Raw genomic sequence first — 26,732 nt, 5'->3', positions numbered from 1 at the left:
CTCGTCTGAACCACAGCTCTGGGCACTTCAACCCAGTTCCCTGCAGAGTTGGGAGCCCACACAGGACTTAATCTCCTGCTGCAGAAGCACCAAGACAGCCAATTCAATCAGAATAGAGCTGGAAGGGACCTTGGAGGTCTTCTAGTCCAGCCCCCTGCTCAAGCAGGAGACCCTAAACCATTTGAGTCAAGCGGCTGTCCCAGTCTATTCTTTAAACCCTCCAGGGATGGAGCAACTGCACCTTCTAGAGGCCAGTTGTCTACTGATTTAATTGTTCCTAAATTCAAGGTTGGCTCTCTAATGATACTCTACCCCAGTGTTTCTCAACCTTGGCAACTTGAAGATGTCCGGACTTCAACTCCCAGAATTCTGGTTGAGAAACACTGCTCTACCCTACTGCTTCTCCAGAATAGAATACAGAATAAGGGAGTTGGAGATCTTCTAGTCCAACGTTCTGCTCAGGCTGGAAGCCCTATACCATTTCAGACCTTTTCTTAAAAACAAATACCCCATGTTGGAGCAGTCACAACTTCTGGTGGCAAGCTGTTCCACCGGTTAATTGTTTCCATTGTCCGGATATTCCTCCTTAGTTCCAAGTTGCTTCTCTCCTTGATGAGTTTCCATCCGTTGTTTCTCATCCTTCCTCCCTTCAGGTGCTTTGGGGGGAATAGTTGGACCCCCTCCTCTCTGGGGCAGCCCCTCCAATCTTGGAAGGCCGCTATCATCTCTCCCCTGGTCCTGCTTTTCATTAAACTAGACAGACCCAGCTGCTCCACGCCAGATCCTCCTCTGGGCAGGGAGTATGAGAAGCAGCCCGCCTCCCCTGATTTGGAAGGGGGCTTATACGACCCTCTGCTGCATTGCAGAGCCCCCAACCCACCACCGGGGCTGTCCTGATCACTGTTCCCGAAGGAGGCTGAAGGCGGTTCAGCCATGGGCATCTGCAGCACAAAGGGGCACCAGAGCAGGCGGACACCTCGGGGAGTTAGCTGTCAATCTGGCCACTTTTAAAATGGGTGGACTTCAACTCCCAGAATTCCCCAGCCAGCTTTGCTGTCTGGGGAATTCTGGGAGTTGCAGTCCACGCCTCCGCTCGTATCCGGCGCTCTCTTTTCCTCTCCGACGGCCCCCACCTCTGGGAAAGGGGCGTGGCGGAGACGGACTCCTCTCGCGATTGGGCGCTCTTTTCCTCTCCGACGGCCCCCCACCTCCGGGAAAGGGGCACGGCCCCGGAGTCGGACATCCACTCGCGATTGGGCGGCCTCCAGCCAATGGCGAGCGGCGCCGTCTCCCGGCCGGCCAATCAGGAGACGCGGTGTGGGGACGCGCGGGAATCGGCGCGCGGGGCGACGCAAGAGCGCCGGGATGGGCGACCGGGAAGTGCGGCGTGAGTGCTTGTTCCCGGGGGTGGGTGGGGGTGGGAGACTACAAATCCCATCCTCCGCGGCCACCCCCACCCTCGATCCCCTAGCTTCCCCCAGGCCTGCCTTGCGAGACCCATGCTCCACGGCCGGCGGGGCGCCCTGGATGATGGGTGCTGGAGTCCCTGGCCGCTGGAGAGCGGGGGGGGGGGCTCCTCGGTGGGGGAGAGAAGCGGGGACCAGCGTTGCAAAAGGGAGCCTGCTTTTGGCCCTTGGGAGGGAGGGAGAGAGGGAGGAAGCGCCTAATGTTGTTCCATGGGGTCCCCCAGAGGTCCTCTAGTCGGCCCCTTGCAGGTGGAGCCCCCTCCCTCTTCCTGGGTTGGGCGGGAGGGGGGAGAAAGGGAGCCAGAAAAGAGCTGCGGATTGCGCGGCTGTAGCAGGGATCAAAGCGGGGAGGGGGGCATGAGTGGGGAAGGGGACAGACCTGGGAGGTGGGGAGGAAGACCCTGGACCCATACCCTAGGTCGTATGGGGAGGGGTCTTGGAAGCACACACACACCCTCCCAGTCTTTTCTGCCTTCTTCCCAGAATGTGTTGGGTGGCCAATAGATCCGGGCAGTGCTTGAATGTAAAAGGTGCCCCAGATTAAAACATTTATTTAGCGTATGGCACGGAGTACAACGTGCATAGCGTTAGTAAAATATAAAATAGGTAGCAAAATATTAACCATAAAAGAGCCCTGGAGACTTTGCTAACTGCCTGATGTGGATACGCAGTCATTTTTGTCAGGAATTCAAGAAAGTTGCATATAAGCTACAGGTTACATTTTGGAATCCACTGGTTCATCAGAATGGAAAAAGCGCTCCATATACAGGTAGCCCTCGACTTACGACCATAATTGAGCCCCCCAAAATTCTGTTGTTAAGTGAGACATTGGCTCAGTAAGTTAAGTAAAATGCATCCTGTTTTATGGTCTTTCTTGTCTCCACTGTTAAGTGAATCACTGCAGTTGTTAAGTCAGTAACACAATTGTTAAGTGAATCTGGCTCTTCCCTATTGCCAGAAGGTCGTAAAAGGGGATCACGATGTAGCCACTGTCATAAATACGAACCAGTTGCTAAGCGCCTGGATTTTGATCACAGGACCATGGGGAAACTGAACCAGTTGTAAGTGTGAAAAATGGTCATAAGCCGTTTTTTTCTAGTGTTACTGTAAGGGAACAAATGGTTTATGGAGTACCTGTATTTAAAGCTTGACTTTGACCTGGAAATAAAAAGGTCCAAATTTGCTCATCAAACTGCGCCTGAAAATGACCGACATCAGCATGCAGACAGAGCTGCGTTACAGCCAAGAATTAACGAGCATTACAAAAAAACCCTGATTATCTGAGGCTCAGGACCCCTGAATGTTACTGGATGATGGTTAAAAGAAGAACTGGACTAGATCAGTCCAATAAAGGGAGGCTCCTAGGGATTTTATTTATTTTCTATCCTAGAATAGAATAGCAGCTGGAAGGGACCTTGGAGGTCTTCTAGTCTAGCCCCCTGCTAAGCAGGAGAATTGTCCTATACCATTTCAGACAAGTGCCTCTCCTGTCTCTTCTTAAACACCTCCAGTGATGAAGCCACTGTTGATGGAGACAATTTTCTATTGTTCGTGTTTGCATTATATTGAATTCCAGATTGACAAAGTCACTTTCGCCCAAAGCTCCAGCAACTTCAACTCCCTCTCTTACTTCTCTGTTAGTAAGAATTAGATCCAGTGTAGCTTTACTTCTAGTTCCCTCCTCTACCTTTCGGATGATAAAGTTGTAAGCTAGGCTGGTTAGGAATCTATTTGATCTCCCACTTATTGCAGAGTTCATCTCCCAATTGATATCTGGATAGTTACATCTCCCAATTGATATCTGGATAGTTAAAGTCTTCCATGATTACTGTGATGTGCTTTCTATGTACATGTGTTAACTGGTTTGTATCTTTATTTTTTTCCATACCATAAGAATGCATGCCAGCACAATTGCAAATCATGTCCTTCCAAAGTCAATAATCTTATATTCCTCAGTACAACCCACTCTTTCATCCAGGCCAGTACGGCCGCCTGATAGTACAATTCCCAGTTTGGTAGACCAAAGCCTCCTCTATTTCTGATATCTTGCATTTCATTTTCAGACCAATTCTTGGTTGTTGTTTTTTCCCCCTTGCCAAATATATTTATGTCTTATTTTATTCAGTTCTTCAAAATATTTCTTTCCCGATTTTAATGGGATTGTCTGGAATAGATATAATAGCCTTGGCAGTATTTCTTCTGATTGGTTGGGTGGCCTGTCATGGCAATGTCACTTTTCCCCCTTTTATATTGACCCATAAAGATTCTGGAAGAGTTTTTATCTTTGACCATGTGCATTTCTGTGGCTGTGTCGTGATCTCTTACATCTAGTGCGACTCTTGAGAGACCGCCTACTGCCAATTACCTCCACTAGACCGATACGATCGCATAGATTAGGCCTCCTCCGAATTCCATCATCCAGCCAGTGTCAACTGGCAACTACCCGGAGGAGAGCCTTCTCGGTGGCTGCTCCGACCCTCTGGAACGAACTCCCCGTGGAGATTCGGACCCTCACCACCCTCCAGACCTTCCGCGCCACCCTAAAGATCTGGCTGTCCCAGCTGGCCTGGGGTTAAGATTCTAACCCCACTCGAATTGTGTGACTGTTGTGTTTTTAATAATGATGTATTGTCTGTATGTTGGAAATTGTTTGTCCTCCCCCCCCCTTTTTTTTTGGAACTATGAGCCGCCCTGAGTCCCCCCAGGGAAAAGGGCGGCATACAAATAAAGGGGGGGAAAAAAACTCTACCTCCTCTTTTTGTAGATCTGTTTCTTTTGAACAATTTGCACCCATCCATCAGTACATTCCAGGCATAGGTTTTGTCCCACCTGTTTCTGCAAGGTATCCTGTGCAGGTATCAACTATGTAAGAATGTAAGGTCTTCTGTCAGGTATCAGCTATGTCCTACCTGCCCTCCTGTATTATTCCTTCTAGTCCGCCCTGTTTGTTCCCCAAGCTTTGAGCATTTGCATATAAGCATTTCAGGCTTTTGTCCCTGTCCACAGGTATGATTCCTCCATCTCCTAGTTCTTGTTTGGGTTGATCCTTTCCCCCCATCACTCCCCACTTCGTGGTTTGATTTGTTTTCTTGGGATTTATGATTGGCTTTGTGGTCCTGTCTGTATTATTATTTTTACCAACAAGGCAACAAACAGATTTAATCTGCCTCCCTCCCTCCCTCCTGTGAGGAGGCCTGGACTGAGGGAAGGTGACTGGCTTTCATGCCTATGCTGGGTTTAGAACTCCCAGGGACTGTGGTGATTGGTCCAAAGTCACCTAGCTTCCGTGCCTAGACTGGGACTAGAACTCACTGTCTCCTGGTCATTCGCCCAAAGTTAACCAGTTGGCATTCGTGGCTAAAAGCAGGACTAGAACTCCCAGAACTCCTGGTCATCGACCCAAAGTCACCCAAGGATTTTGAACTCAGGGCCTCCTCCTCCATTCGTGCCTTCTTTTTAATCCCGTGCTGAGATTCCTGCTTCTCCTCTCCGTATCCTCCAGAGATCCAGAAGAGCAAGGAGAAGGCGCAACGGAAGGGGGACCAGAAGGAAGAAGCCGTTCTCTGCAACCAGCTCGGAGAGATTTTAGCCCGTCATGGTGAGCATCCCGGGGACGGGACAACGACGGGGGACGCCCTCAGCTCAATTGCGCCTCGGAAGCCACTAAAAGTGGCCTCAACTTACACAACACTTCACTTAGACACCATTCAAAGTTACAGCGGCACTGAAGTCAGTGACTTACGGCTGTTTTTCACCCTTACGACGGTGTTACAGCATCCCCATAGTCACGTGATCTACATTCAGAAGCTTGACCACTGACTCACATTTATGACCTGGGGTCATGTGGTCCCCTTTTGTGACCTAACAAGCAAGGTTAGAGTAGAGTAGAATTCTTTATTGGCCAAGTGTGATTGGACACCCAAGGAATTTGTCTTTGGTGCCAATGGCCTCAGAGTACATAAAAAGACAAGATACATTCGTCAAGAATCCTAAGGTTCAGCACTTAATGATCGTCAGAGGGTACAAATAAGCAATCAAGAAACAAACAATACTAATATAAATCGTAAGGATACAAGCCACAAAGTTACAGTCCTGCAGTCATAAGTGGGAGGAGATGGGTGATAGGAACGATGAGGAGACTAATAGTAATAGTAATGCAGCCTCAGTAAATACTGGTTAATTGTCCTCACTGTCAGGAAGTTCCTTCTCAGTTCTAAGTTGCTTCTCTCTCTGGTTAGTTTCCACCCATTGCTTCTTGTTCTGCCCTCAGGTGCTTTGGAGAATAAATTGACCCCCTCTGCTTTGTGGCAGCCCTTCAAATATTGGAACACTGTTATCATGTCTCCCCTGGTCCTCCTCTTCTGAACTTTTATAGAAATGACAGAGTTGGAAGGGACCCTGGAGGTCTTCTAGTCCAGTGTTTCTCAACCTTGGTGACTTTAAGTCCTGTGGACTTCAACTCCCAGAATTCCCCAGCCAGCTCTGCTGGCTGGGGGATTCTGGGAGTTGAAGTCCACAGGACTTAAAGTCTCCAAGGTTGAGAAACACTGTTCTAGTCCAACTCCAGGGTGGAGACCCTGTACCGTTTCAAACAAATGGCTGTCTCTACTGGAAAACCTCCAGTGATGGGGACACACACACCCTGGCATCCTGACACAGGTACCCGTTCCTTCTGACATTCCCCGCTGCCCCTTCCTCCCCACAGGGCGCTTCCAGGAGGCCCTGGAGGAGCACAGGCTGGAACTGCGGCTCCTGGAGAGCGTGGAAGACGTCATCGGCTGTGCGGTCGCCCACCGGAAAATTGGGGAGTGCTTGGCTGAGCTGGAGAGCTATGAAGCTGCCCTGAAGGTAGGGAGGCGGGAGTGAGCACCGAGTGGAAGGGCCCTTCGGTCATTGTACAGGCAGTCCTCGACTTACGACCAATTGCTTAGCAACTGTTCAAAGATAACCTTCCAAAAGGTGACCAGTTCCAAAGTCCCCCGAGTCACATGACCTGCGTGGTCATGTGACTGCATTGGCATCCCCCCCCTGCAGGTACAGCTCTTTGCAACGTTTATTCATTCATCCATCCAGTTGTTTTACTTATTGGTTGGTCTGATTTCTTTCACCGCCCATCTCAGTTATGGCGGCTACAGAATAGAATAGAATAGAAAATTAGGACAGGGCAGGACAGGAAAAGAAATAGGAGCCGAGGTGGCGCAGTGGTTAGGGTGCAGCACTGCAGGCCACTTCAGCTGACTCTTATCTGCAGTTCAGCGGTTCAAATCTCACCGGCTCAAGGTCAACTCAGCCTTCCATCCTTCCGAGGTGGGTGAAATGAGGACCCGGATTGTGGGGACAAGTTGCTGACTCAATTTGCTAAAAAAAATGTGTAAACCGCTTAGAGAGGGCTGAGAGCCCTATGAAGCGGAATATAAGTCTAATAAATAAATAAATAAATAAACAAATAAATAATAGGAGAAGAGGAGAGAATATTGGCCAAATGAGAAGGAATTTCTCTCCCGTGCATAAGCTGTCAGTACATCCACGCAACAAGTGATTAAAATCATCATCATAATCATAAAATGCACATCCTAAATCATGATACAACACTCAATGATACTCAAGAGCCAAGGTGGCGCAGTGGTTAAATGCAGCACTGCAGGCTACTGCTAGATCAGCAGGTCAGCGGTTCAAATCTCACCGGCTCAGGGTTGACTCAGCCTTCCATCCTTCCGAGGTGGGTAAAATGAGGACCCAGATTGTTGGGGGCAATATGCTGACTCTGTAAACCGCTTAGAGAGGCCTGAAAGCCCTAGGAAGCGGTATATAAGTCTACTGCTATTGCTATTGCTATAAAAGGATGCTAATTAAAAGCAGTCAACATAATCATAGTGGGATACTAAATAATCCACATAAATCATAAAACATACCGTCAACAGCAAAGTTACAGTGATAAGATGCTCGGCGCAGTGTTTCTCAACCTTGGCGACTTTAAGTCCTGTGGACTTCAACTCCCAGAATCCCCCAGCCAGCACAGCTGTGCTGGCTGGGGGATTCTGGGAGTTGAAGTCCACAGGACTTAAAGTCGCCAAGGTTGAGAAACACTGTGGTAGAGGAACGGATAAGAGGGAAGGTGAGAAGGATAATAGTAATGCAGCTCTAGGAGGTGGTTTGACCTCACAGGCCGCAAGGCAGTGTTGTGGGAATGAGTTGTGTAGCAGAGGAATGTGGTGTGTGTGTGTGGGAGAAAACTAGAAATCAAAGGATCCCACAGACAAATGAACACAAATTACATTTTTGCCCACAATCAGCATTTATGGTTTTGGGCTAAAACACCCCACATGTTATCATGTCTCCCCTGGTCCTCCTCTTCTGAACTTTTATAGAATATAGAATGACAGAGTTGGAAGGGACCCTGGAGGTCTTCTAGTCCAACCCCAGGGAGGAGACCCTGTACAAGGGCCGCTTAATGACCGCTACTAAAAAGGCCATAAAATCAGGTTCTGTCATCACGGGATGGCTTGGTTTACAATCGCTATGAGGCTCTTTGACGGTTGCAGGTCAAGGACCGGCTTGCAGGCAATGGGGATTTGGGATGGACTAGCACCATGCCACACGCTTTATGAGTTTTAGCGTAGTTAAAAACAGGCCGGATTTTATCATAGATTTTACCTGTTATTTGTGATTTCATTCCAGAGTTTTTTCAGGGTTTTTCTTTCTTCCGGCCACTGGTCTATGTGTCAGCACTCCTCCGTTGAATAATTAGGAAAGAAAACCACGAGACTCCATTGATAGAAATCAAGTGTACTTTTACTAATTATAAATGATCAGAAGCGTAGCAAAGCGAAGACTGATTATTTTGGCGCGAAAGCAAATGATATATAGAATAACCCATTCCCCTCCCCTTGGCATCCTAGTTACAGTCCAATCACAATTCTCCCAAGTGTCAGGTGTAAGATAACTTCGAAAGGCATCACCCAGACGGAATGTCGGTGTCGTTGGCCCTGGCGGGAAACCTCCTCCGCATGCGCAGTAAGACAGGCAGCAGAAACTCCAGAATCTTCCTCCAGCACAATTAGTAGTCCCCTCCCAAATACCATGCCCCCCCCCTCCCCGTTTCAATGGCAGCCGAAGCAGCAGCAAAGCAGAGGCTGACACTATGGCTGCAATCAATGGGCCCCTGCGTTGTCTGAGTGCAGCCTCCTCTCCGTCCCTCCCTCTCCCCCCCAGCACCAGCGCCGCCACCTGGAACTGGCCTGCACCGTCTCCAGCGCAGTGGAGCAGCAGAGGGCTTGGGCCACCATTGGCCGCACCTACATGTTCATGGCCGAGAGTGACCAGCTGGGGGAGGCCCTGCAGGAGGCCGAGAAAGCCTTCATGAAGAGCTTGGCTGTTCTGGAGGACAAGCTGGAAGGTACCATGGGTGGAGAGAGGAGGGGGGGGCAGGGCAGGGGCTCCTGGGACCCCGTGGGTTGGTATTCCCCCTGCTGGAGGTGGAACGAGGTCTTTGGGGGGGGGTGGTTAAGAGTTTCCTCCTATCTTGGAGGCTTCCCCAGTTGGGCTGCTGTCTTCTCATACGTGAAGGCAAGGAGGTGTGTCCAAGGATAACGATGCCAAATCCGGCCGGAGTCCGTCACCAGGACCAAAAGTTTATTCTTTCAAGATTTCGGGGGGGTCCTGCTGGAGCCAGTCCTTGAGGAACCCCCTTTTCTCTCCAGAAAGTCTGCACTCGGCTGCTCCACACATTGAGGAAGGAGAATATTTGTAGCTCAGGGTTGAAATGAGGGGCCCTTGGGGGGGGTCTCCGAGCTTGCTCTTTTTCTGGCAGACGTTTCATGACCCAGCTAGGTAACATCCTCAGTGCTTGATGGGTGTGCAGTTTGCAGGGAGGAATGAAGAGGAGGACGATGATGACTGTGGGGTCCTTGATACTCTCTGAGCTTGCTTGTTTTCTTACAGACGTTTCATGACCCAGCTGGGTAACATCATCAGGGTTTGTGTGGAGGAGGAGGGGAGAGGAGGAGGAGGAGACAATTGGGGTCCTTCTTGTTCTCTGAGCCTGCTTGTTTTCTTACAGACGTTTCATGATCCAAGCAGGTAACATCCTCAGTGCTAGAAGGAAGGGCAGTTTGTGGAGTGGAGAAGGAGAGGATGGGAAGGAAGGAAGGAACGAAGGAAGGAAGGAAGGAGAGGAAGGGAGGGAGGAAGGAAGGAAGGAAGGGATGGACAGGGGAGTCCTTGGTACTCTCTGAGCTTGCTTGTTTTCTTACAGACGTTTTATGACCCAGCTGAGTAACATCATCAGTGTTTGTGTGGAGGAGGAGGGGAGAGGAGGAGGAGACAATTGGGGTCCTTGTTCTCTGAGCTTGCTTGTTTTCTTACAGATCTTTCATGATCCAAGTAGGTAACGTCCTCAGTGCTAGAAGGAATGGCAGTTTGTGGAGTGGAGGAAGGAAGGAAGGAAGGAAGGAAGGAAGGAAGGAAGGAAGGAAGGAAGGAAGGAAGGAAGGAAGGAAGGAATGGACTGGGGAGTCCTTGATACTCTCTGAGCTTGCTTATTTTCTTACAGACGTTACATGACCCAGCTGGGTAACATCATCAGGGTTTGAGGGTTTGTGTGGAGGAGGAGGGGAGAGGAGGAGGAGGAGACAATTGGGGTCCTTCTTGTTCTCTGAGCTTGCTTGTTTTCTTACAGACGTTTCATGATCCAAGCAGGTAACATCCTCAGTGCTAGAAGGAAGGGCAGTTTGTGGAGTGGAGAAGGAGAGAATGTGAAGGAAGGAAGGAAGGAAGGAAGGAAGGAAAGGAAGGGAGGGAAGAAGGAAAGGATGGACAGGGGAATCCTTGGTGCTCTCTGAGCTTGATTTCTTGCAGGCGTTCCCTGACCCAAACTAGGTAACAGCATCCGTGCTAATATCACCCAGTTTCCTTCCTCTGCAAGGAAAGAAGCTCAGAGAGCACCAAGGATCCTTCCACACATTGCGTAACATTGGTTGTGCGTAACTATTAATTGTTAATTAGGGTGTCGATGGCCGGCTATTAAGTTGTAAGTTATTTCCTTGTGTCGCCAGCCCTTGGCTCCCAAGCACCTGACAGGTTGAGGGTCCATCCCCTTTCTAAAACAAAAAGCTACATACGACCAGGAGGCGCATAAGCACAAGGGTGGAGCAGCCCGTTCTAGAAATGGTGTCGTCGGGTCTCCTGCTTGGGCAGGGCGGGGTGGACTAGATGACTTACAAGGTCCCTCCCAACTCTTAATCTGTTTTAAAAAAAGCCCAGAGAGAAAGACCGGACGGACAAAGCTTTGGTCTCAGGGACCGAGTCCGATCGGATCCTGCCAGCTCTCTTCTCCTTGCAGGGCAGGTGCCGCAGCGGGAGGGCAGCGAGATGCGGGCACGGCTCTACCTGAACCTCGGCCTGATCTATGACAGCTTGAGGAACCCAGCTATGCGCACCTCCTACTTCAAGAAGAGCATCTACATCTCAGAGTAAGGGGCTCCCGTGAGAGGGGGGGGCTCTCTCTTCTCCCTGCTCCACCTGGGTCAGCAGTCAGTCTCTGGGAAGCCCCGGGGGTTTGGGGTGGCCGGGGGTTGGGCTAGAAGACCTCCAAGGTCCCTTCCAACTGCAGGTTGTCAGGTTTCCTAAAAAATGCCCTAACTGATTCATGAGTCTCGAGCCAAGTTTCAAAAGAGAAACAGTCCTTTGTTAGGAGCCCCATTTGGCAAGGCCTCTTTTGCAGTCAGATCTGAGCCTCATTTGAATTATAGGTGAACTTTACCCCTCTTCCTTCACCCCCCCCCCCAACCTTCAGTCTGTGTCATAAATCACATCCCCCAATGAGGTGCTCCCCTCCCAAGCCTGCTGCAGTCATCTGAGATCCGACTTTAGCCAAAAGCATGCGTGGAATGCGCTCCCTCCTCCCTTTCCTCCCCATGGCAACTTTAGGAATTGACACAGATAGTCCTTGAATTATGACCACGTTGGAGCCCAGGATTTCTGTTGCTGAGACATTTGCTAAGTGAGTTTGGTCCCCTTTACAGCCACCGCTGTTAAGTGAATCACTGCAGTTGTTAAGTAAACCTGGGCTTCCCCGTGGACTTTTTGCTTGTCGGAAGGTCGCAAAGGGGGGGGGTCACGTGACCCTGAGGCTCTGCGACCGTCATAAATACGAGGTGGTTGCCAAGCGTCCAAATTTTAATCACGCGACCATGGGGATGCTGGAACGGTCGTAAGCGTGAAAAATAGTTGTAAGTTACTTTTTTCAGTGTCGTAAATTTGAGCGATCCCTAAACAACCTGTTGTAAGTTGCCCATGCCAATGGCCAAGTGTCCGAATTTTGCTTGGGTGACCACGGACGGGGCAGCTGCAATGGTGGTCAGTGGGAAAAACCACCCTGGGTCCCTCTTTTCAGTGTTGTTATACCTTCAAACCGTCACTAAATGGACTGTTATAAGTTGAGGAATATCTGCATCAGGCAGTTCAATTTCTTAGCTCCTAATGGCTCCCCACCAGTTTTTTTCTTTCTTTTTCTTTCTTTCCTTCCTTTTTTTTTCTCTCTCTATTTTTCTTTCGTTCTCTCTTTCCTTCCTTTCTCTCTCTTTCTTTCTCTCTCACTTTCTCTTTCTCCTTTCCTTCCTTCTTTCCTTTTTTCTTCCCTTTTTCCCTTCCTTTCTTTTTCTTTCTTTCCTTCCTTTCCCTCTCTTTCTCTCTCACTTTCTTTCTCTCTCATTTCCTTCTTTCTTTCCTTTTTTCTTCCTTTTTTCCCTTCCTTTCTCTCTTCTTCTTCCTTTCCTTCCTTTCTCTCTCTTTCTCTTCCTTTCTTACTTTGTTTCTTCCTCCCTTCTTTCCTTTCTCTCTTTCTCTCTCACTTTCTCTTTCTCCTTTCCTTCCTTCTTTCCTTTTTTCTTCCCTTTTTCCCTTCCTTTCTTTTTCTTTCTTTCTTTCCCTCTCTTTCTTTCTCTCTCACTTTCTCTTTCTCTCTCCTTTCCTTCCTTCTTTCCTTTTTTCTTCCTTTTTTCCCTTCCTTTCTCTCTTCTTCCTTTCCTTCCTTTCTCTCTCTTTCTCTTCCTTTCTTACTTTGTTTCTTCCTCCCTTCTTTCCTTTCTCTCTTTCTCTCTCACTTTCTCTTTCTCCTTTCCTTCCTTCTTTCCTTTTTTTCTTCCCCTTTTCCCTTCCTTTCTTTTTCTTTCTTTCCTTCCTTTCCCTCTCTTTCTTTCTCTCTCACTTTCTCTTTCTCTCTCATTTCCTTCCTTCTTTCCTTTTTTCTTCCTTTTTTCCCTTCCTTTCTCTCTTCTTCTTCCTTTCCTTCCTTTCTCTCTCTTTCTCTTCCTTTCTTACTTTGTTTCTTCCTCCCTTCTTTCCTTTCTCTCTCTATTTGTTTCTTTCTCTCCTTCCTTTCTGTCTCTCTCCTTCTTTCCTTCCGTCCTTTTCTTTCCTTTCTCTCATTTATATTTCACACATTTCTGAACTGCCCACCTCCTTTAAAGAGGGATTCTGGAACAGTCTACAATAAAGGTTCCACCACAAAACCGCGGTGGACTAAAGCGCGCTCGCCGAAAGCGCGTACGTGATGTCATCACAGCGCGACGAAAACATCGCGCTGTGAGCGGTAAATTTAAAATTAAAGCAAAAACCTTACCCTAACCCCCCCAAACCTAACCCTAAACCTAACCCTAACGCTTAACCTAACCCTAACCCTAAACTTAACCCTTACCTTTATGTGAATCGGCTTGCTTTAATTTAATTTTAATTTAATTTATTTTTAATTTTTTTCGTTGCGCTGCTGATGACGTCAGGTACGCGCTTTAATCGGGCGCGCTTTAGTGGACCGCGGTTTTGACACGTCAATAAAACATCAAAATACTAAAACAGCGTCATCAATGATAAAATGTGAGGCTTGGCATTTTAATTTCAAATCCTTGGACTCTGGAGAGAGAGAGAGAGAAGCTGGGGGGGCTCCTTGTAGGCAACCGGAGCCTCCTCCACCCGCCCGGCAGGGCGTTGCCACAGTGCCCGCGGTTCTCTTCCGCCTCCTAGGCAGGCCCACCTGTCGGAAGACCTCTTCCGCGCCTACTTCAACCTGGGCAACATCCACCTGCGGGAGAAGGAGCATTCACAGGCCATGCGCTGCCTGGAGCGAGCCCGGGAGTGCGCCTGTAAGATGAAGGAGAAATACATGGAGAGCGAGTGTTACGCCAGCATTGCCCAGGTAAGAGACTCGCCTTGAGAGTGGGGGGGGGGGCTCTCCTGCACCCCACGAACCCCAAGACCCTCTGCCTTCTCGCTCTGCTCAAGCGGAAGCCCAGAGCAGGGGGGCTCCACTTCCGGACTCGCGGACTTCAACTCCCAGAAGTGACCCTTGCCCTTGGTCCCACTCAGGTCCTGCTGGGTCTGGGGGACTTTCTAGCCGCCAAGCGCTCCCTGAGGAAGGCCTACCGCCTGGGCTCCTCTCAGCCCCAGCAGCGGGACAGCGTTGCCCGCAACCTGCGCTACGGTGAGTGCTGGCGCCTGGGGTGTGTGGCCTCTGGCAGTTGGCTTAGAGCAGTGTTTCTCAACCGTGGCGACTTTAAGTCCTGTGGACTTCAACTCCCAGAATCCCCCAGCCAGCAGCGCTGGCTGGGGGATTCTGGGAGTTGAAGTCCAGAGGACTTCAAGTGGCCACGGTTGAGAAACACTGTCTTAGAGGCTGCCCCTCACCACTCCCCTGCGACTCTTCCTTCCCGCCAGCCACCAAGGTGAGCCGTTTGCAGGAAGCCCTGGAGGAGGCAGAAGCCGCCAGCGAACTGGGAGCAGCCCTGGGACTCTCCGAGCAACTGGGAGACCTTTTCTGCAAGATGGGCGAGTATCGGCGGGCTGCCGAGGCCTATGAGAAGCAGGTAGGCCTGTCCGGCTGTTCAGGGGGGTGAAGCGATGGAGGAATTGTGGGGAAGGGAAAGAAGCCGGCTGTCCCCGATTCCGACCTTCGGCTCAGCTGCTGCTCTCTGGATGGTTGGAGGGAGGGGGGAAGGTCAGCCTCGGAGGTGCCCCTGAGCTGGCCAGATATCCCTAGTTCTCCCAAGTTGGGGCCAGGCGGTCACTCGGAGAGCCGAAGTGGCGCAGTGGTTAAATGCAGCACTGCAGGCTACTTCAGCTGACTGCTAGATCAGCAGTTCAGCGGTTCAAATCTCACCGGCTCAGGGTTGACTCAGCCTTCCATCCTTCCGAGGTGGGTGAAATGAGGACCCGGATTGTTGTTGGGGGCGATATGCTGACTCTGTAAACCGCTTAGAGAGGGCTGGAAGCCCTATGAAGCGGTATATAAGTCTAACTGCTATGGCTATTGCTACTACTTAGAAATTGGCAGTCCAAGGCAGCAGCCAGTGCTAGTATATTGGTTATCTGCTCCAGGGCACCCTTGGAATCCTGCATCCAGTTTTGGTCGCCACGATGTAAAAAAGGATGTGGAGACTCTGGAAAGAGTGCAGAGAAGAGCAAGAAAGAGGATTAGGGGACTGGAGGCTAAAACATATGATGAAGAATGGCTGCAGGAACTGGGAATGTCTAGTTTAATAGAAAGAAGGACCAGGGGAGACATGATAGCAGTCTTCCAATATCTCAGGGGTTGCCCCAAAGAAGAGGGAGGCAAACTATTTTCCAAGGAACCTGAGGGCAGAACAAGAAGCAATGGGTGGAAACTAATCAAAGAGAGAAGCAACTTAGAACTAAGATGAAACTTCCTTAGTGAGAACAGTTAACCAGTAGAACAACTTGCCTCCAAAAGTTCTCGGTGTTCCATCACTGGAGGTTTTCAAGAAGAGATTGGAGAAACATTTGTCTAAAATGGTGTAGGGTTTCCTGCCTGAATAGTGGGTTGGACTAGAAGACCTCCAAGGTCCCTTCCAACTCTGTTATTCTAGGAAGGAAGGGAAGGAAAGAAGGGGAATTAATAAATTGTTTTAGAACAATTAATCTGTGGAACAACTGGCCACCAGAAGTTGTGAATGCTCCAACACTGGGAGTCTTTAAGAAGATGTTGGATTACCATTTGGTGTAGGGTTTCCTGCCTAAGCAGGGGGTTGGACTAGAGGACCTCCAAGGTCCCTTCTAACTCTGTTATTCTGTTCTAGAACCAAGCGCCTTGACTGCCAAGGCTCGATAGAAGCAGGAAGTCCAATCAAAACCAGAGGAGGTTGGGATTGTATCAAGTCATGATGAAAGATAGAGGTGGAGATAGAGGAAATAGTTTAAATAAGAGGGATGTAAGGAGATGCAAGATCCCAAGGGAGGATCCTGTGTGGGAGAGTGGTTAGAAAAGGAACAAGAGTCGAAAGGCTAAAAAGGGTGAGAGATGATGGATAGATAGAATACTTCTTAATAGAGGACTTGTTTGATCAAGAGTTAGAAAACAGAGTTAGAATGGGGAAAATATTACTACGTATATTGCTGTATAATATATTATCATTACTGTGTAGATGCAATTGTTAGAAGCTGAAAGATTATTATCAGATATACTGGAATAATAGTAGTAGAAGTATTGTATATAAACTGATCATCACTACTACTATTTTAACTACTATTATTAATTTCAGAATTATGAATGTTTTGTAAATCTAAAATGACTTAGACAATACACTGTTCATTAAGTACACACACATATATATATATATATATATATATATATATATATATATATATATATATATATATATATATATATATATATATATATATATATATATATATATATATATAAAATATAACAAAATAATGATTTTAAACATGATGAAATCTTAGCCACTTGGTCAGGCAGTGGGGTGGGAGCCCGGCCGATGCAGGATTCGGGTCTCTTTCCGGAAGATCTCCAGGACCCTAAACAGGGGGCTCCTTTTTCAGCTCGGCCATGCCAAGGCCTTGGGGCGGACGGAGCAGGAACTGGCTGTGATCCACGTCTCTTTGGCGGCCACCTTCGGGGACCTAAAGGACCATGTGCGAGCAGTGCAGCATTACCAGGCAGAACTGGCCCTGCGGCGTGGGAACCCCCTGGAGGTAACAGGGGGAGGCGGGAGGGCTCCAGGTGGGCCTCTGCAGGACATTTCCTGCCCCAGCCAATCCCCGTGGCTGAGACAATAGCATCATGGAGGGAGGATGTGAGCTGAAGTGGCTCTTCAACCTTCGGCCCTTTAGGATTTGTGGACTTCAACTCCCAGAATTCCCCAGCCAGCGCATGCATTCTGGGAGTTGAAGTCCACAAGTCTTAAAAGGGCCCAAGGTTGGAGACCCCCTGAGCTAAAAGACCACTTAAAGTTGTGCAGTGGTTAGAATGCAGTATTTCAGGGAAGGAAGGAAGGGCCCTGGTGGCACAATGGTTAGAGTGCAACGTTGCAGGCTGACTCTGCCGACTGACAGCAGTTCGATCCTGAGCGGCTCGAGGTTGACTCAGCCTTCCGTCCTTCCGAGGTGGGTAAAATGAGGAGCCAGATTGTTGGGGGGCAAGAGGCTGACTCTGTACACGGCTTAGAGAGGGCTGGAAAGCACCGTGAAGCTGTATATAAGTCTATTGCAAAGTGGGAAGGAGGGAGGGAGGAAGGAAGGGCCGTGGTGGCACAATGGTTAGAGTGCAGTATTGCAGGCTGACTCTGCCCACTGCCAGCAGTTCGATTCTGACCAGCTCAAAGTTGACTCAGCTTTCCGAGGTGGGTAAAAGGAGGACTTAGATTGTTGGGGGCAAGAGGTTGACTCTGTAAACCGCTCAGAGAAGGCTGGAAAACACTGTGGGGACGATATACTGTATGTGTCTTAAGTGTTGTGGCTATTTAGCCTGGTCTCTTCTCTCATGCCAGGAGGGCAAGACCTGGCTGAACATCGCCCTGGCCAAGGAGGAGGCTGGCCAAAGCTACACGGAGTTGGAGCCCTGTTTTCAAGCTGCTTTGCAGGCTGCACAAAAGGCTGGGGACCACAAACTGGAGGTGATTTTTTTTTCGTTGTTTGTTTTGCAAACGGCAGTTTTTGTCTTGGCGATTTTGTAGAAGGAAGGGGGCCGAAAAACAAGAAAGGGATGTGGTCCCAAAGGTGCTTTTTTCCAAAAGGCAACTGGACATGCTTGGAAATGTTTTGCTTCTCATCCAAGAAGCATCCAGTTTTGGTCACCACACTGTAAAAAAGATGCGGAGACTCTGGAAAGAGGGCAGAGAAGAGCAACCAGGATGATGAGGGGACTGGAGGCTGAAACATATGAAGAACGGTTGCAGGAACTGGGCCTGGCTAGTCTAGGGAAGAGAAGGACCAGGGGAGACAGGAGAGCAGCCTTCCAATACTTGAGGGGCTGCCCCAGAGAGGAGGATGGGGGTCAAGCTGTTCTCCAAAGCACCCGAAGGCCAGACAAGGAAGAATGGATGGAAACTGATCAAGGACAGATTTCTGACCGTGAGAACTATCAACCCATGGAACAGAAGTTGCCTTCGGAAGTTGTGGCAGCTTCATCCCTGGAGGCTTTCAAGAAGAGACTGAAATGCCATCTGTCAGAAAGGGTGCAGGGTCTCCTGCTTGGGTAGAGGGTTGGACTAGATGACTTACAGGGTCCCTTCCCACTCTGTTAATCTGAATCTATCTAAGAAGATCAAAGCAGGCCTGGAGACTAAAACATATAATGAACAGTTACAAGAACTGGGCCTGGCTAGTCTAGGGAAGAGAAGGACCAGGGGAGACAAGAGAGCATCTTCCAATATTTGAGGGGCTGCCCCAGAGAGGAGGGGGGGATCAAGCTATTCTCCAAGGCACCTGAGGGCAGGACAAGGAAGAATGGATGGAAACTGACCAAGGAGAGATTCAACCTGGAAATAAGGAGGAATTTCCTGACAGTGAGAGCAATCAACCCATGGAACAGAAGTTCCCTTCGGAAGTTGTGGGAGCTTCATCCCTGGAGGCTTTCAAGAAGAGACTGGAGATCTGCCATCTCTCAGAAGTGGTGTAGGGTCTCCTCCTTGGGCAAAGAGGGGTTGGACTAGATGACCTACAAAGTCCCTTCCAACTCTGTTAATCTGTAAACGTCTTCAATTCTGATTGAAGAAGAAGAAAAAAGAAAGTTCAGTTGTCTTTTGGAAAAAGGACCTTTGGGACAATTGTTACGTGGACGATGGAGGATCTGAAAGATTTCTCCAGGGGGTGGGGTGGGGGGTCTGTTTCCCTGTAGGCCTCTTGAAGGGTTGGGGGGAGAGGGTGGCATGAAAGTAGGACAGACTGCAAATGAGAGAAATAAGCAGAGGCAAAAATATAGATAATTGTCTTCTATGGAGATTCTCAGTCCTCTAGATCAGTGTTTCTCAACCTTGGCAACTTGAAGATGTCCGGACTTCAACTCCCAGAATTCCCCAGCCAGCGAATGCTGGCTGGGGAATTCTGGGAGTTGAAGTCCGGACAACTTCAAGTTGCCAAGGTTGAGAAACACTGATCTAGATCATGGTTGTCCCAAAGGTGCTTTTTCACAAGGGAACTGGACTTCCTTGTTGTTGTTTTTCCAGAAATCAGATTTCTTCCGATTTCTTCTATAGGAGGGTCTCCATCCTTGGCCGCTTTAAGACTTGTGGACTTCAACTTCCAGAATCCCCCCCCCCCCCCGGGCAAAAGGTGGTTTTTGTCTTGGCGGTTTTGCAAAAGGAAAAGGGTGGAAAACAGGAAAGGATTGTGGTCCCAAAAGTGTTTTTTTTTTCCCCCAGTAGGCAAAACTGGATATCAACTCCTAAAGTTGCCATGGGGAGGAAAGGGAGTGGGGGAGCGCATTCCACGCATGCTTTCGGCTAAAGTCGGATCTCAGATAACTGCAGCAGGCTTGGGAGGAGGGCACCTCATTGGGGAATGTGATTTATGACACAGACTGGGGGGGGGAGGGGAGGAACAGGGCTAAAGTTCAGCTATAATTCAAATGAGGCTCAGACCTGACTGCAAAAAAAAAGTATTAAAAAATGCTCCTAATAAATGACTGGTTTTCTTTTGAAACTTGGCTCGAGACTCATGAATCGATTAGGGCAATTTTTGGAATCCTGACACTGGACGTGCTTGGAAACTGCTAGGGAATTCTGGGAGTTGGAGTCCATAAGCCTTAAAGGGGCCACGCTTGGCCAACGCTGCTCTATACTTCGTTCTTCGCTTGACCTGGCTCAAGATTGACGGCTGTCCTTCAAAATGATCACACCCATCGCTTCTTTGTCAGCTTCAGATCCTGCAGCATCTACAAGCCTCCCAGCAGAGGTGCAGCTGCCCGCCGGCGGCCACGGCGGAGACCTCAGCCCGTCTGCAGTCGCTCTGCGCCTCCGTCGGCCGCCACTCGGACGGGGAGAGCAGCGAGGAAGAGGAGCTGCACAACAGCCAGGCCTTGGAGGCCAGCGACTTGGAGCTCTCCGACACTGGTGAGCATCGTTGGGGGGGGGGGTGTTTGCTTTTAGCCCTAGACAAGTAGCTGAGTCCTCTATTTATGGCCACGATTGAGTCCCAACGTTTTTGCTGCTAAGCGAGGTGTTTCCTAAGTGAGTTTTGCCTCGTTTTACGATGTTTCTTGCCACGGTTGTTAAGTGAATCACTTTAGTTGTTAAGTCAGCCGTACGGTTGTTAGGTGAATCTGGCCTCCCCGTGGACTGTCTGTCAGAAGGTCGCAAAAGGGGATCACGTGACCCCGGGGCATAAATACGAGTCGGTCGTCAAACCTCTGAATTTTGATCCCATGGATGCTGCAGGTGTCGTAAGAGTGGAAAAAGAGGCTATTTGTTCCAGTGCCATTGTAATGTCGAACGGTCACTAAATGAACCGTCTTAAGTTGAGAACTACCTGTATGGAATCCAATTGTTAGGTCTCCCCATGGGGGTTGGTCAAAGGACGGGCCGCAGTTTTCCTGCCTTGTCAAATGGTCACTTAATGCTTGTGAGTTCCAGCAGAAGGAGGAAGGCAGGAATGAGGATGCCACCTTCATCCACATCAGCCCAGGCGCTTCCTGGTCAGTGTTGTGGCCCATCAGCGGAGCTGGAAGCAGAGTCGGAGAGTGAGGATTAAGATTAAGATTAAGATTTAGTTTATTTGTATGCCGCCCTTCTCCAGGAGGGACTCAGGGCGGCGAACAACTCAAAAGGGGAAAAGGGGATACAAACACAATACACGTAATTAAAATACACAAGAGTCATACAGCCATACAAGTCGAGAGGGGAGGGGAACTCATCAACCCCAGGCCTGCCGGCACAGCCAGGTTTTGACGGCTTTCCGGAAGGCCTGGAGAGAGGTGAGGGTCCGAATCTCCGCGGGGAGTTCGTTCCAAAGGGCCGGAGGAACCTGGGCCAGTCCTGGAGTCTGGGGAGGGCTCTGAGGAGGGCTCTGTGTCGGAGGCAGAGAGGGGGCCAGGGCTGTCCGACAGTTATCAGCTGCTTTCAGAGTTGGACATCAGTGGGGCAGAAGAACAGCTGGAGCCTGTTCCCAGTGTGCGCATGCGCAGAGCTGCCAGACGAAGGGAGCAGCTAAAGAACAGGGGTCGACTTGGGAGTAAGGCCACAGGTGGACAGTGAATGGCCCCTCCCAGAGGACGTAAAAGAGGAGCGAAAGGGGAGGGGAGTTTGCAGGAGACAATTAGTCCCATTCATTGGGGTGAAGGTCTGTTCCTGACTTCTTGCCAAGGAATTGCTTGGCATTTGGAAGATATCCAAGCCCCGATGAAGGTCCCTTATTGTGAAATCTCATGAAGGGCTTTGCTGGAGCGGAGTTCCCTTTAACCTAAACAAAAGGGGTTTTATCGGGACGAGGAGCCGGCTTCGTGTTTTGGGGAAGCCTCGGTCAGAACTGTCGGCCCAAAGGCAGCCGGGCACGAATCCATGCCAGGGATGAGTTTCTCCTTGCAAAAGTGCCACCTTTGTAGCCCCGACTGTTCTCAGTCATCCCAAAGGCACAAATTGGAGCCTGAATAACCAGCTGTCCGCAAGGAGCATCAGTCCTTCCGTTCCCCACCATCCTGTTGGAGCCGAAGAAGCTTCTTGGAGGAGAAGCGAAACTCCTTCAAAAGAAAAAAAAAACAAGGAAGTCCAGTTGCCTCCTGAGAAAGAGACCTTTGGGGCAATCCTCTCTCGGGCTTGTCTGGAGCAGCTCCCAAAACACAGCTGCCAACGGGGAGCAGGATGACCTTTGGAGGGAGATAGCAATATATATAATAGCAATAGCAGTAGACTTATATACCGCTTCATAGGCCTTTCAGGCCTCTCTAAGCGGTTTACAGAGAGTCAGCATATTGCCCCCAACAATCTGGGTCCTCATTTTACCCACCTCGGAAGGATGGAAGGCTGAGTCAACCCTGAGCCGGTGAGATTTGAACCGCTGACCTGCTGATCTAGCAGTAGCCTGCAGTGCTGCTTTTAACCACTGCGCCACCTTGGCTCTTCCTACGAGAGAGAGAGACATCTCTTACACAAGCTCAAAATCTGAGAGAAAATTTTTATAAGATGTTCTATAGACGGCAATTAGATCCTAAAAAGCTGGCCTCTATGTATCCGAACTTACAGCCTAAATGTTGGAGATGTGGCTCTCTCGATGCTACATATTTTCATATATGGTGGACCTGTCAAAAGGTTAAGGCATTCTGGATAAAAATATGGTGGGTTATGCAAAATATTTTTAAAAGAAGGATAAAGTTTACTCCTCAGCTATTCCTACTAGGTATATGTACTGACTTTACAGTGGTAGAGACTAACTTGATTCTGCACCTAATAACAGCAGCAAGACTGTTGGTGGCGCAATATTGGAAGAAGGAAGACCTGCCTACAACTCAAGAATGGACATTGAAAGTTACAAACGTAGCCGAGATGGCAAAAATATCGGCATATCTTAAAGATCACTCAAATGAGAGATATAAACGAGACTGGAAAAAAATGGATTGATTATATACAAAATAAATACGGGACCGAGAGAGAGAGATGCGCGGATATTGTGTGGAGGGGAATTTGCAGGGGTTAGAGAGGGTCTCTGCCTTGGGGCCTTCTGGGGGGGCGGGAGATCCACCCAACAGGTCCAGGGGGACTTTGGAGCCCTCGAGGCTTCCTCTGACCCCCCCCCACCCCCGGCTTCTCTTCCAGATGACGAGGAGGACATGGAGGGCTACGGCAAGGCTGTCCCGGGACGGCGCAGAATCAACAAGGTGAGCCCAGGAGCTGTGACAGGGCAGGGTGGGCCTCAGGTGCAAAAGACCCCCCCACCCACCCACCCTTCCAGGGCTGAAATGCCGACGGTTGAGGCTGCTTTGCCTGAACCAAGAGTCAAAAATGCTAAAAAAATGGTTTTTAAAAAAGAGGATCACACCTCACACAGCTGATCTTTGGAAGCATTTTGTTCTACTGTAGGTTCTCTGGGGTGGGGTGGGGTGGGGGTCTGTTTTTGCTCCCCCAGTTACAGGACTACATAGCCATGCCCACCCAGTCACATGACCCCACCAAGCCACGCCCACAGAACCAGTAGTCCGAGGTGGCGCAGTGGTTAGGGTGCAGTAGTGCAGGCCACTTCAGCTGACTGTTATCTGCAGTTCGGCGGTTCAAATCTCACCGGCTCAAGGTTGACTCAGCCTTCCATCCTTCCGAGGTGGGTGAAATGAGGACCCAGACTGTGGGGGCGATATGCTGACTCTGTAAACCGCTTAGAGAGGGCTGAAAGCCCTATGAAGCGGTATATAAGTCTAACTGCTATTGCTAGTAGTAAAAAAAATATTAGATTTCACCACTGCCCCCCCCCCCAATGTGAAGGGCCAGCTAAACGGATGGACCCCTCAAGAGCCTATGCTGAGGAACCTCAGCAGCTTCTGCTCAGAGAGAGATAAAAGTCAGCGGAGTTAGCAATAGCAATAGCAGTTAGACTTATCTACCGCTTCATAGGGCTTTCAACCCTCTCTAAGCGGTTTACAGAGTCAGCATATCGCCCCTAACAATCCGATAGATAGATAGATGATAGATAGATAGATAGATAGATAGATAGATAGATAGATAGATAGATAGATAGATGATAGATAGATAGATAGATAGATAGATAGATGATAGATAGATAGATAGATAGATGATAGATAGATAGATAGATAGATAGATAGATGATAGATAGATAGATAGATAGATAGATAGATAGATAGATAGATAGATAGATAGATAGATATAGATAGATAGATAGATGATAGATAGATAGATGATAGATAGATAGATAGATAGATAGATAGATAGATAGATAGATAGATAGATAGATGATAGATAGATAGAGATAGATAGATAGATAGATAGATAGATAGATAGATAGATAGATAGATAGATAGATAGATAGATAGATGATAGATAGATAGATAGATAGATATAGATAGATAGATAGATAGAGATAGATAGATAGATGATAGATAGATGATAGATAGATGATAGATAGATAGATAGATGATAGATAGATAGATAGAAATAGATAGATAGATAGATAGATAGATGATAGATAGATAGATAGATAGATGATAGATAGATAGATAGATAGATAGATAGATAGATAGATAGATAGATAGATAGATAGATAGCAATAGCAGTTAGACTTATCTACTGCTTCCTAGGGCTCTCAGCCCTCTCTAAGCGGTTTACAGAGTCAGCATATCGCCCCCAACAATCCGATAGATAGATAAATAGATAGATAGATAGATAGATAGATAGATAGATAGATAGATAGATAGATAGATAGATAGATAGATAGCAATAGCAGTAGACTTATATACCGCTTCATAGGGCTTCCAGCCCTCTCTAAGCGGTTTACAGAGTCAGCATATTGCCCCCAACAACAATCCGGGTCCTCATTTTACCCACCTCGGAAGGATGGAAGGCTGAGTCAACCCTGAGCCGGTGAGATTAGAACAGCCGAACTGCAGAACTGCAGTCAGCTGAAGTAGCCTGCAGTGCTGCATTTAACCACTGCGCCACCTCGGCTCAAGGGAGGTTGTGACTATGTGAGGATTCTAGGCTGGTTCCTCGTTTCACTCCGTCCCTCGTTCTGCCATCCCTCCTCCAGTGGGGAGTTTCTTTGCCCTCTGGGCTTTGGGCTGGTGGGTTGCTCCCAGTTCGGCCGAACCAGTAGTGGAATGGAGGCCTGGGTCGCAGAGCCGGCAGCAACCCTAGGCCTGCCGCGCCCTGAATCGCTTCCCTCGCCGCCGTTGGGCTGCCGCCATTTTGTTTTCCAGTGAGTATGCTTGCGCGGTTCACTGTAAATTGTTCTGTGCATGCACGAAAAACAGTTGACACTGAACAGCGCGCATATGGCGTGTGGGCGGGTTGCGAACCAGTAGTAAAACCGGCAGCAGCAACCCATCCCTGGCTGGCATGGCGGTGGGAGCCCGTTTGTCCCACGGAAGGGAGACACGTGGCATTGGGGCCTCTTCCTTTCCTCAGTGGAACCAGCGCAACGACAAGGGCGAGACGCCGCTGCACCGCGCCTGCATCGAAGGGAACCTGCGCCAAGTCCAGTATTTCCTGGAGAAGGTCAGTCTGGGGCGGGGGGGGGGATTCATTTTCCCCAAGGGGTCACAGGAGGGCAACCGAACCAATGGGCTGGACTTAATTCTGGCCCCAGTTTATTTAGATGTCTGGATGTGGGTTATGTATGCACACACTTTGAGAGCAGGCAACAATTTCATTTTTAATGTGCACCAGTGCGCCCACAGTAAAAAATGACAATGAAGGTCAGCTGGTCTGTCTGTCTATCCATCCTATCTATCTATCTAATCTATCCATCCATCTCTATCAACTATTTCTATCCATCCATCCATCTCTATCATCTACCTACCTACCTACCTATCCATCTATATCTATCATCCATTCATCTCTCTGTCTGTCTGTATCTGTCTATCCATCCATCTATTATTTCTATCTATCCATCCATCCATCCATCCATCCATCCATCCATCCATCCATCCATCCATCCATCCATCTATCTATCTATCTATCTATCTATCTATCTATCTACCTACCTACCTACCTATCCATCTATATCATTTATTCATCCATCTATTATTGATCTATCTATTTTTATATCTATCTATTTACCTATTTATCTATTTATCCATCCATCTATATCTATCCATCCATCCATTATCGATCTGTCTAGCTCTATCTATCTACCTATTTACCTATTTATCTATCTATTTACCTATGCATCTATCATCCATCCATCATCTATCTATCATCTATCCATCCATCCATCCATCCATCCATCCATCCATCCATCCATCCATCCATCCATCCATCCATCTATCCACCTATTTATCTATCTATTTACCTATTCATCTATATCTATCTATCATCCATCCATCCTATCATCTATCTATCTATCTATCTATCTATCTATCTATCTATCTATCTATCTATCTATATCTATCTATCTATCTATCTATCTATCTATCTATCTATCTATCCATCTATATCTATCATCTGTATATTCATCTATATCATCTATCTATCTATCTCTATATATCTATCATCTCTCTCTCTCTCTCTCTATCAATCATCTATTCATCTATATCATCTATCATCTATATCCATCATCTATCTATCTATCTATCTATCTATCTATCTATCTATCTATCTATCTATCTATCTATCTATCTATCTATCTATCTATCTATCATCTATCTATCTATCTTATGTTCTAAGTTCCAGTTGACCTCAGGCAGGCTGGAGTGGGACAGCCAAAGAGCCAGATGTGTCCCGAGGGCCATCAAATGCCCAGATCAGGTCTTGGGCTCGCAGGAAAGGTGGCCGGGGGAGGGGAGAGGGGAGCCTTGTGCTTGGGAGTCCCCCCCCCCCCCCCGGAAGAAGCAATGAAATCAAATCCTACGAGAACATTTTCCAACAGACGATCGTGCAAACATGTATTGAATTGAAAAAGGCGGGTTTTCTTTGATAGCCTGAAAACCCCGCAGCCTTCCTTTTCCTCTTTCTGTGCCAGGGGCATCCTGTTAACCCCCGGGATTACTGCGGATGGACTCCCCTTCACGAGGCTTGCAACCACGGGCACCTGGGTAAGCGGGGAAAGCCGAAAGCTGCGGGTGTGGGTCCTGCCCATAAGCGAAGAGGAGGGGGGTCAAACCTCTCCTCCAAAGCCCCTGAAGGCAATTTCAGTTTAATTTCGATTTTAATGGATTTGTATGCCGCTCAATCCCGAAGGACTCCGGGCGGCTTACATAAAAAACAGTTTAAAAAATTAAAAGAGTTTAAAATAAAAGATAAAACAAATTAAAAAAGACACAACACGCACTTGATCTTTTTTTTTTAGTATTATTATTAT

At 48.4% G+C, this 26,732-nt stretch overlaps 1 protein-coding gene across 2 annotated transcripts in view; it reads left to right on the top strand.

Moving 5' to 3' along the window:
- The first annotated feature begins 1,365 nt into the window (after window positions 1-1,365).
- The window catches only part of TONSL (tonsoku like, DNA repair protein), a 41,191-nt gene continuing 15,824 nt past the window's right edge, over window positions 1,366-26,732 (top strand). Inside the window, exons 1-14 of one of the 2 annotated variants that reach the window (XM_087703802.1) lie at window positions 1,366-1,387; window positions 4,969-5,064; window positions 6,172-6,314; window positions 8,679-8,862; window positions 10,807-10,936; window positions 13,485-13,656; window positions 13,827-13,941; window positions 14,175-14,323; window positions 16,320-16,472; window positions 17,267-17,392; window positions 19,633-19,828; window positions 22,523-22,584; window positions 24,839-24,928; window positions 26,394-26,466. In XM_087703802.1, coding sequence (XP_087559928.1) covers window positions 1,366-1,387; window positions 4,969-5,064; window positions 6,172-6,314; window positions 8,679-8,862; window positions 10,807-10,936; window positions 13,485-13,656; window positions 13,827-13,941; window positions 14,175-14,323; window positions 16,320-16,472; window positions 17,267-17,392; window positions 19,633-19,828; window positions 22,523-22,584; window positions 24,839-24,928; window positions 26,394-26,466 — 1,711 coding nt within the window. Of the gene's footprint in view, window positions 1,388-4,968; window positions 5,065-6,171; window positions 6,315-8,678; window positions 8,863-10,806; window positions 10,937-13,484; window positions 13,657-13,826; window positions 13,942-14,174; window positions 14,324-16,319; window positions 16,473-17,266; window positions 17,393-19,632; window positions 19,829-22,522; window positions 22,585-24,838; window positions 24,929-26,393; window positions 26,471-26,732 lie in introns of both variants that reach the window. The other variant, XM_087703803.1, reaches the window with a different exon arrangement.

This window comes from Thamnophis sirtalis, unplaced genomic scaffold (genome assembly GCF_051295495.1).
Source record: "Thamnophis sirtalis isolate CommonGarterSnake01/CBP01778 unplaced genomic scaffold, rThaSir2_p1.2 scaffold_2, whole genome shotgun sequence".
NCBI lineage: Eukaryota > Metazoa > Chordata > Lepidosauria > Squamata > Natricidae > Thamnophis > Thamnophis sirtalis.
The sequence above is the reverse complement of the archived record's forward strand: the minus strand, read 5'-3'. Positions and strand labels throughout refer to the sequence as shown.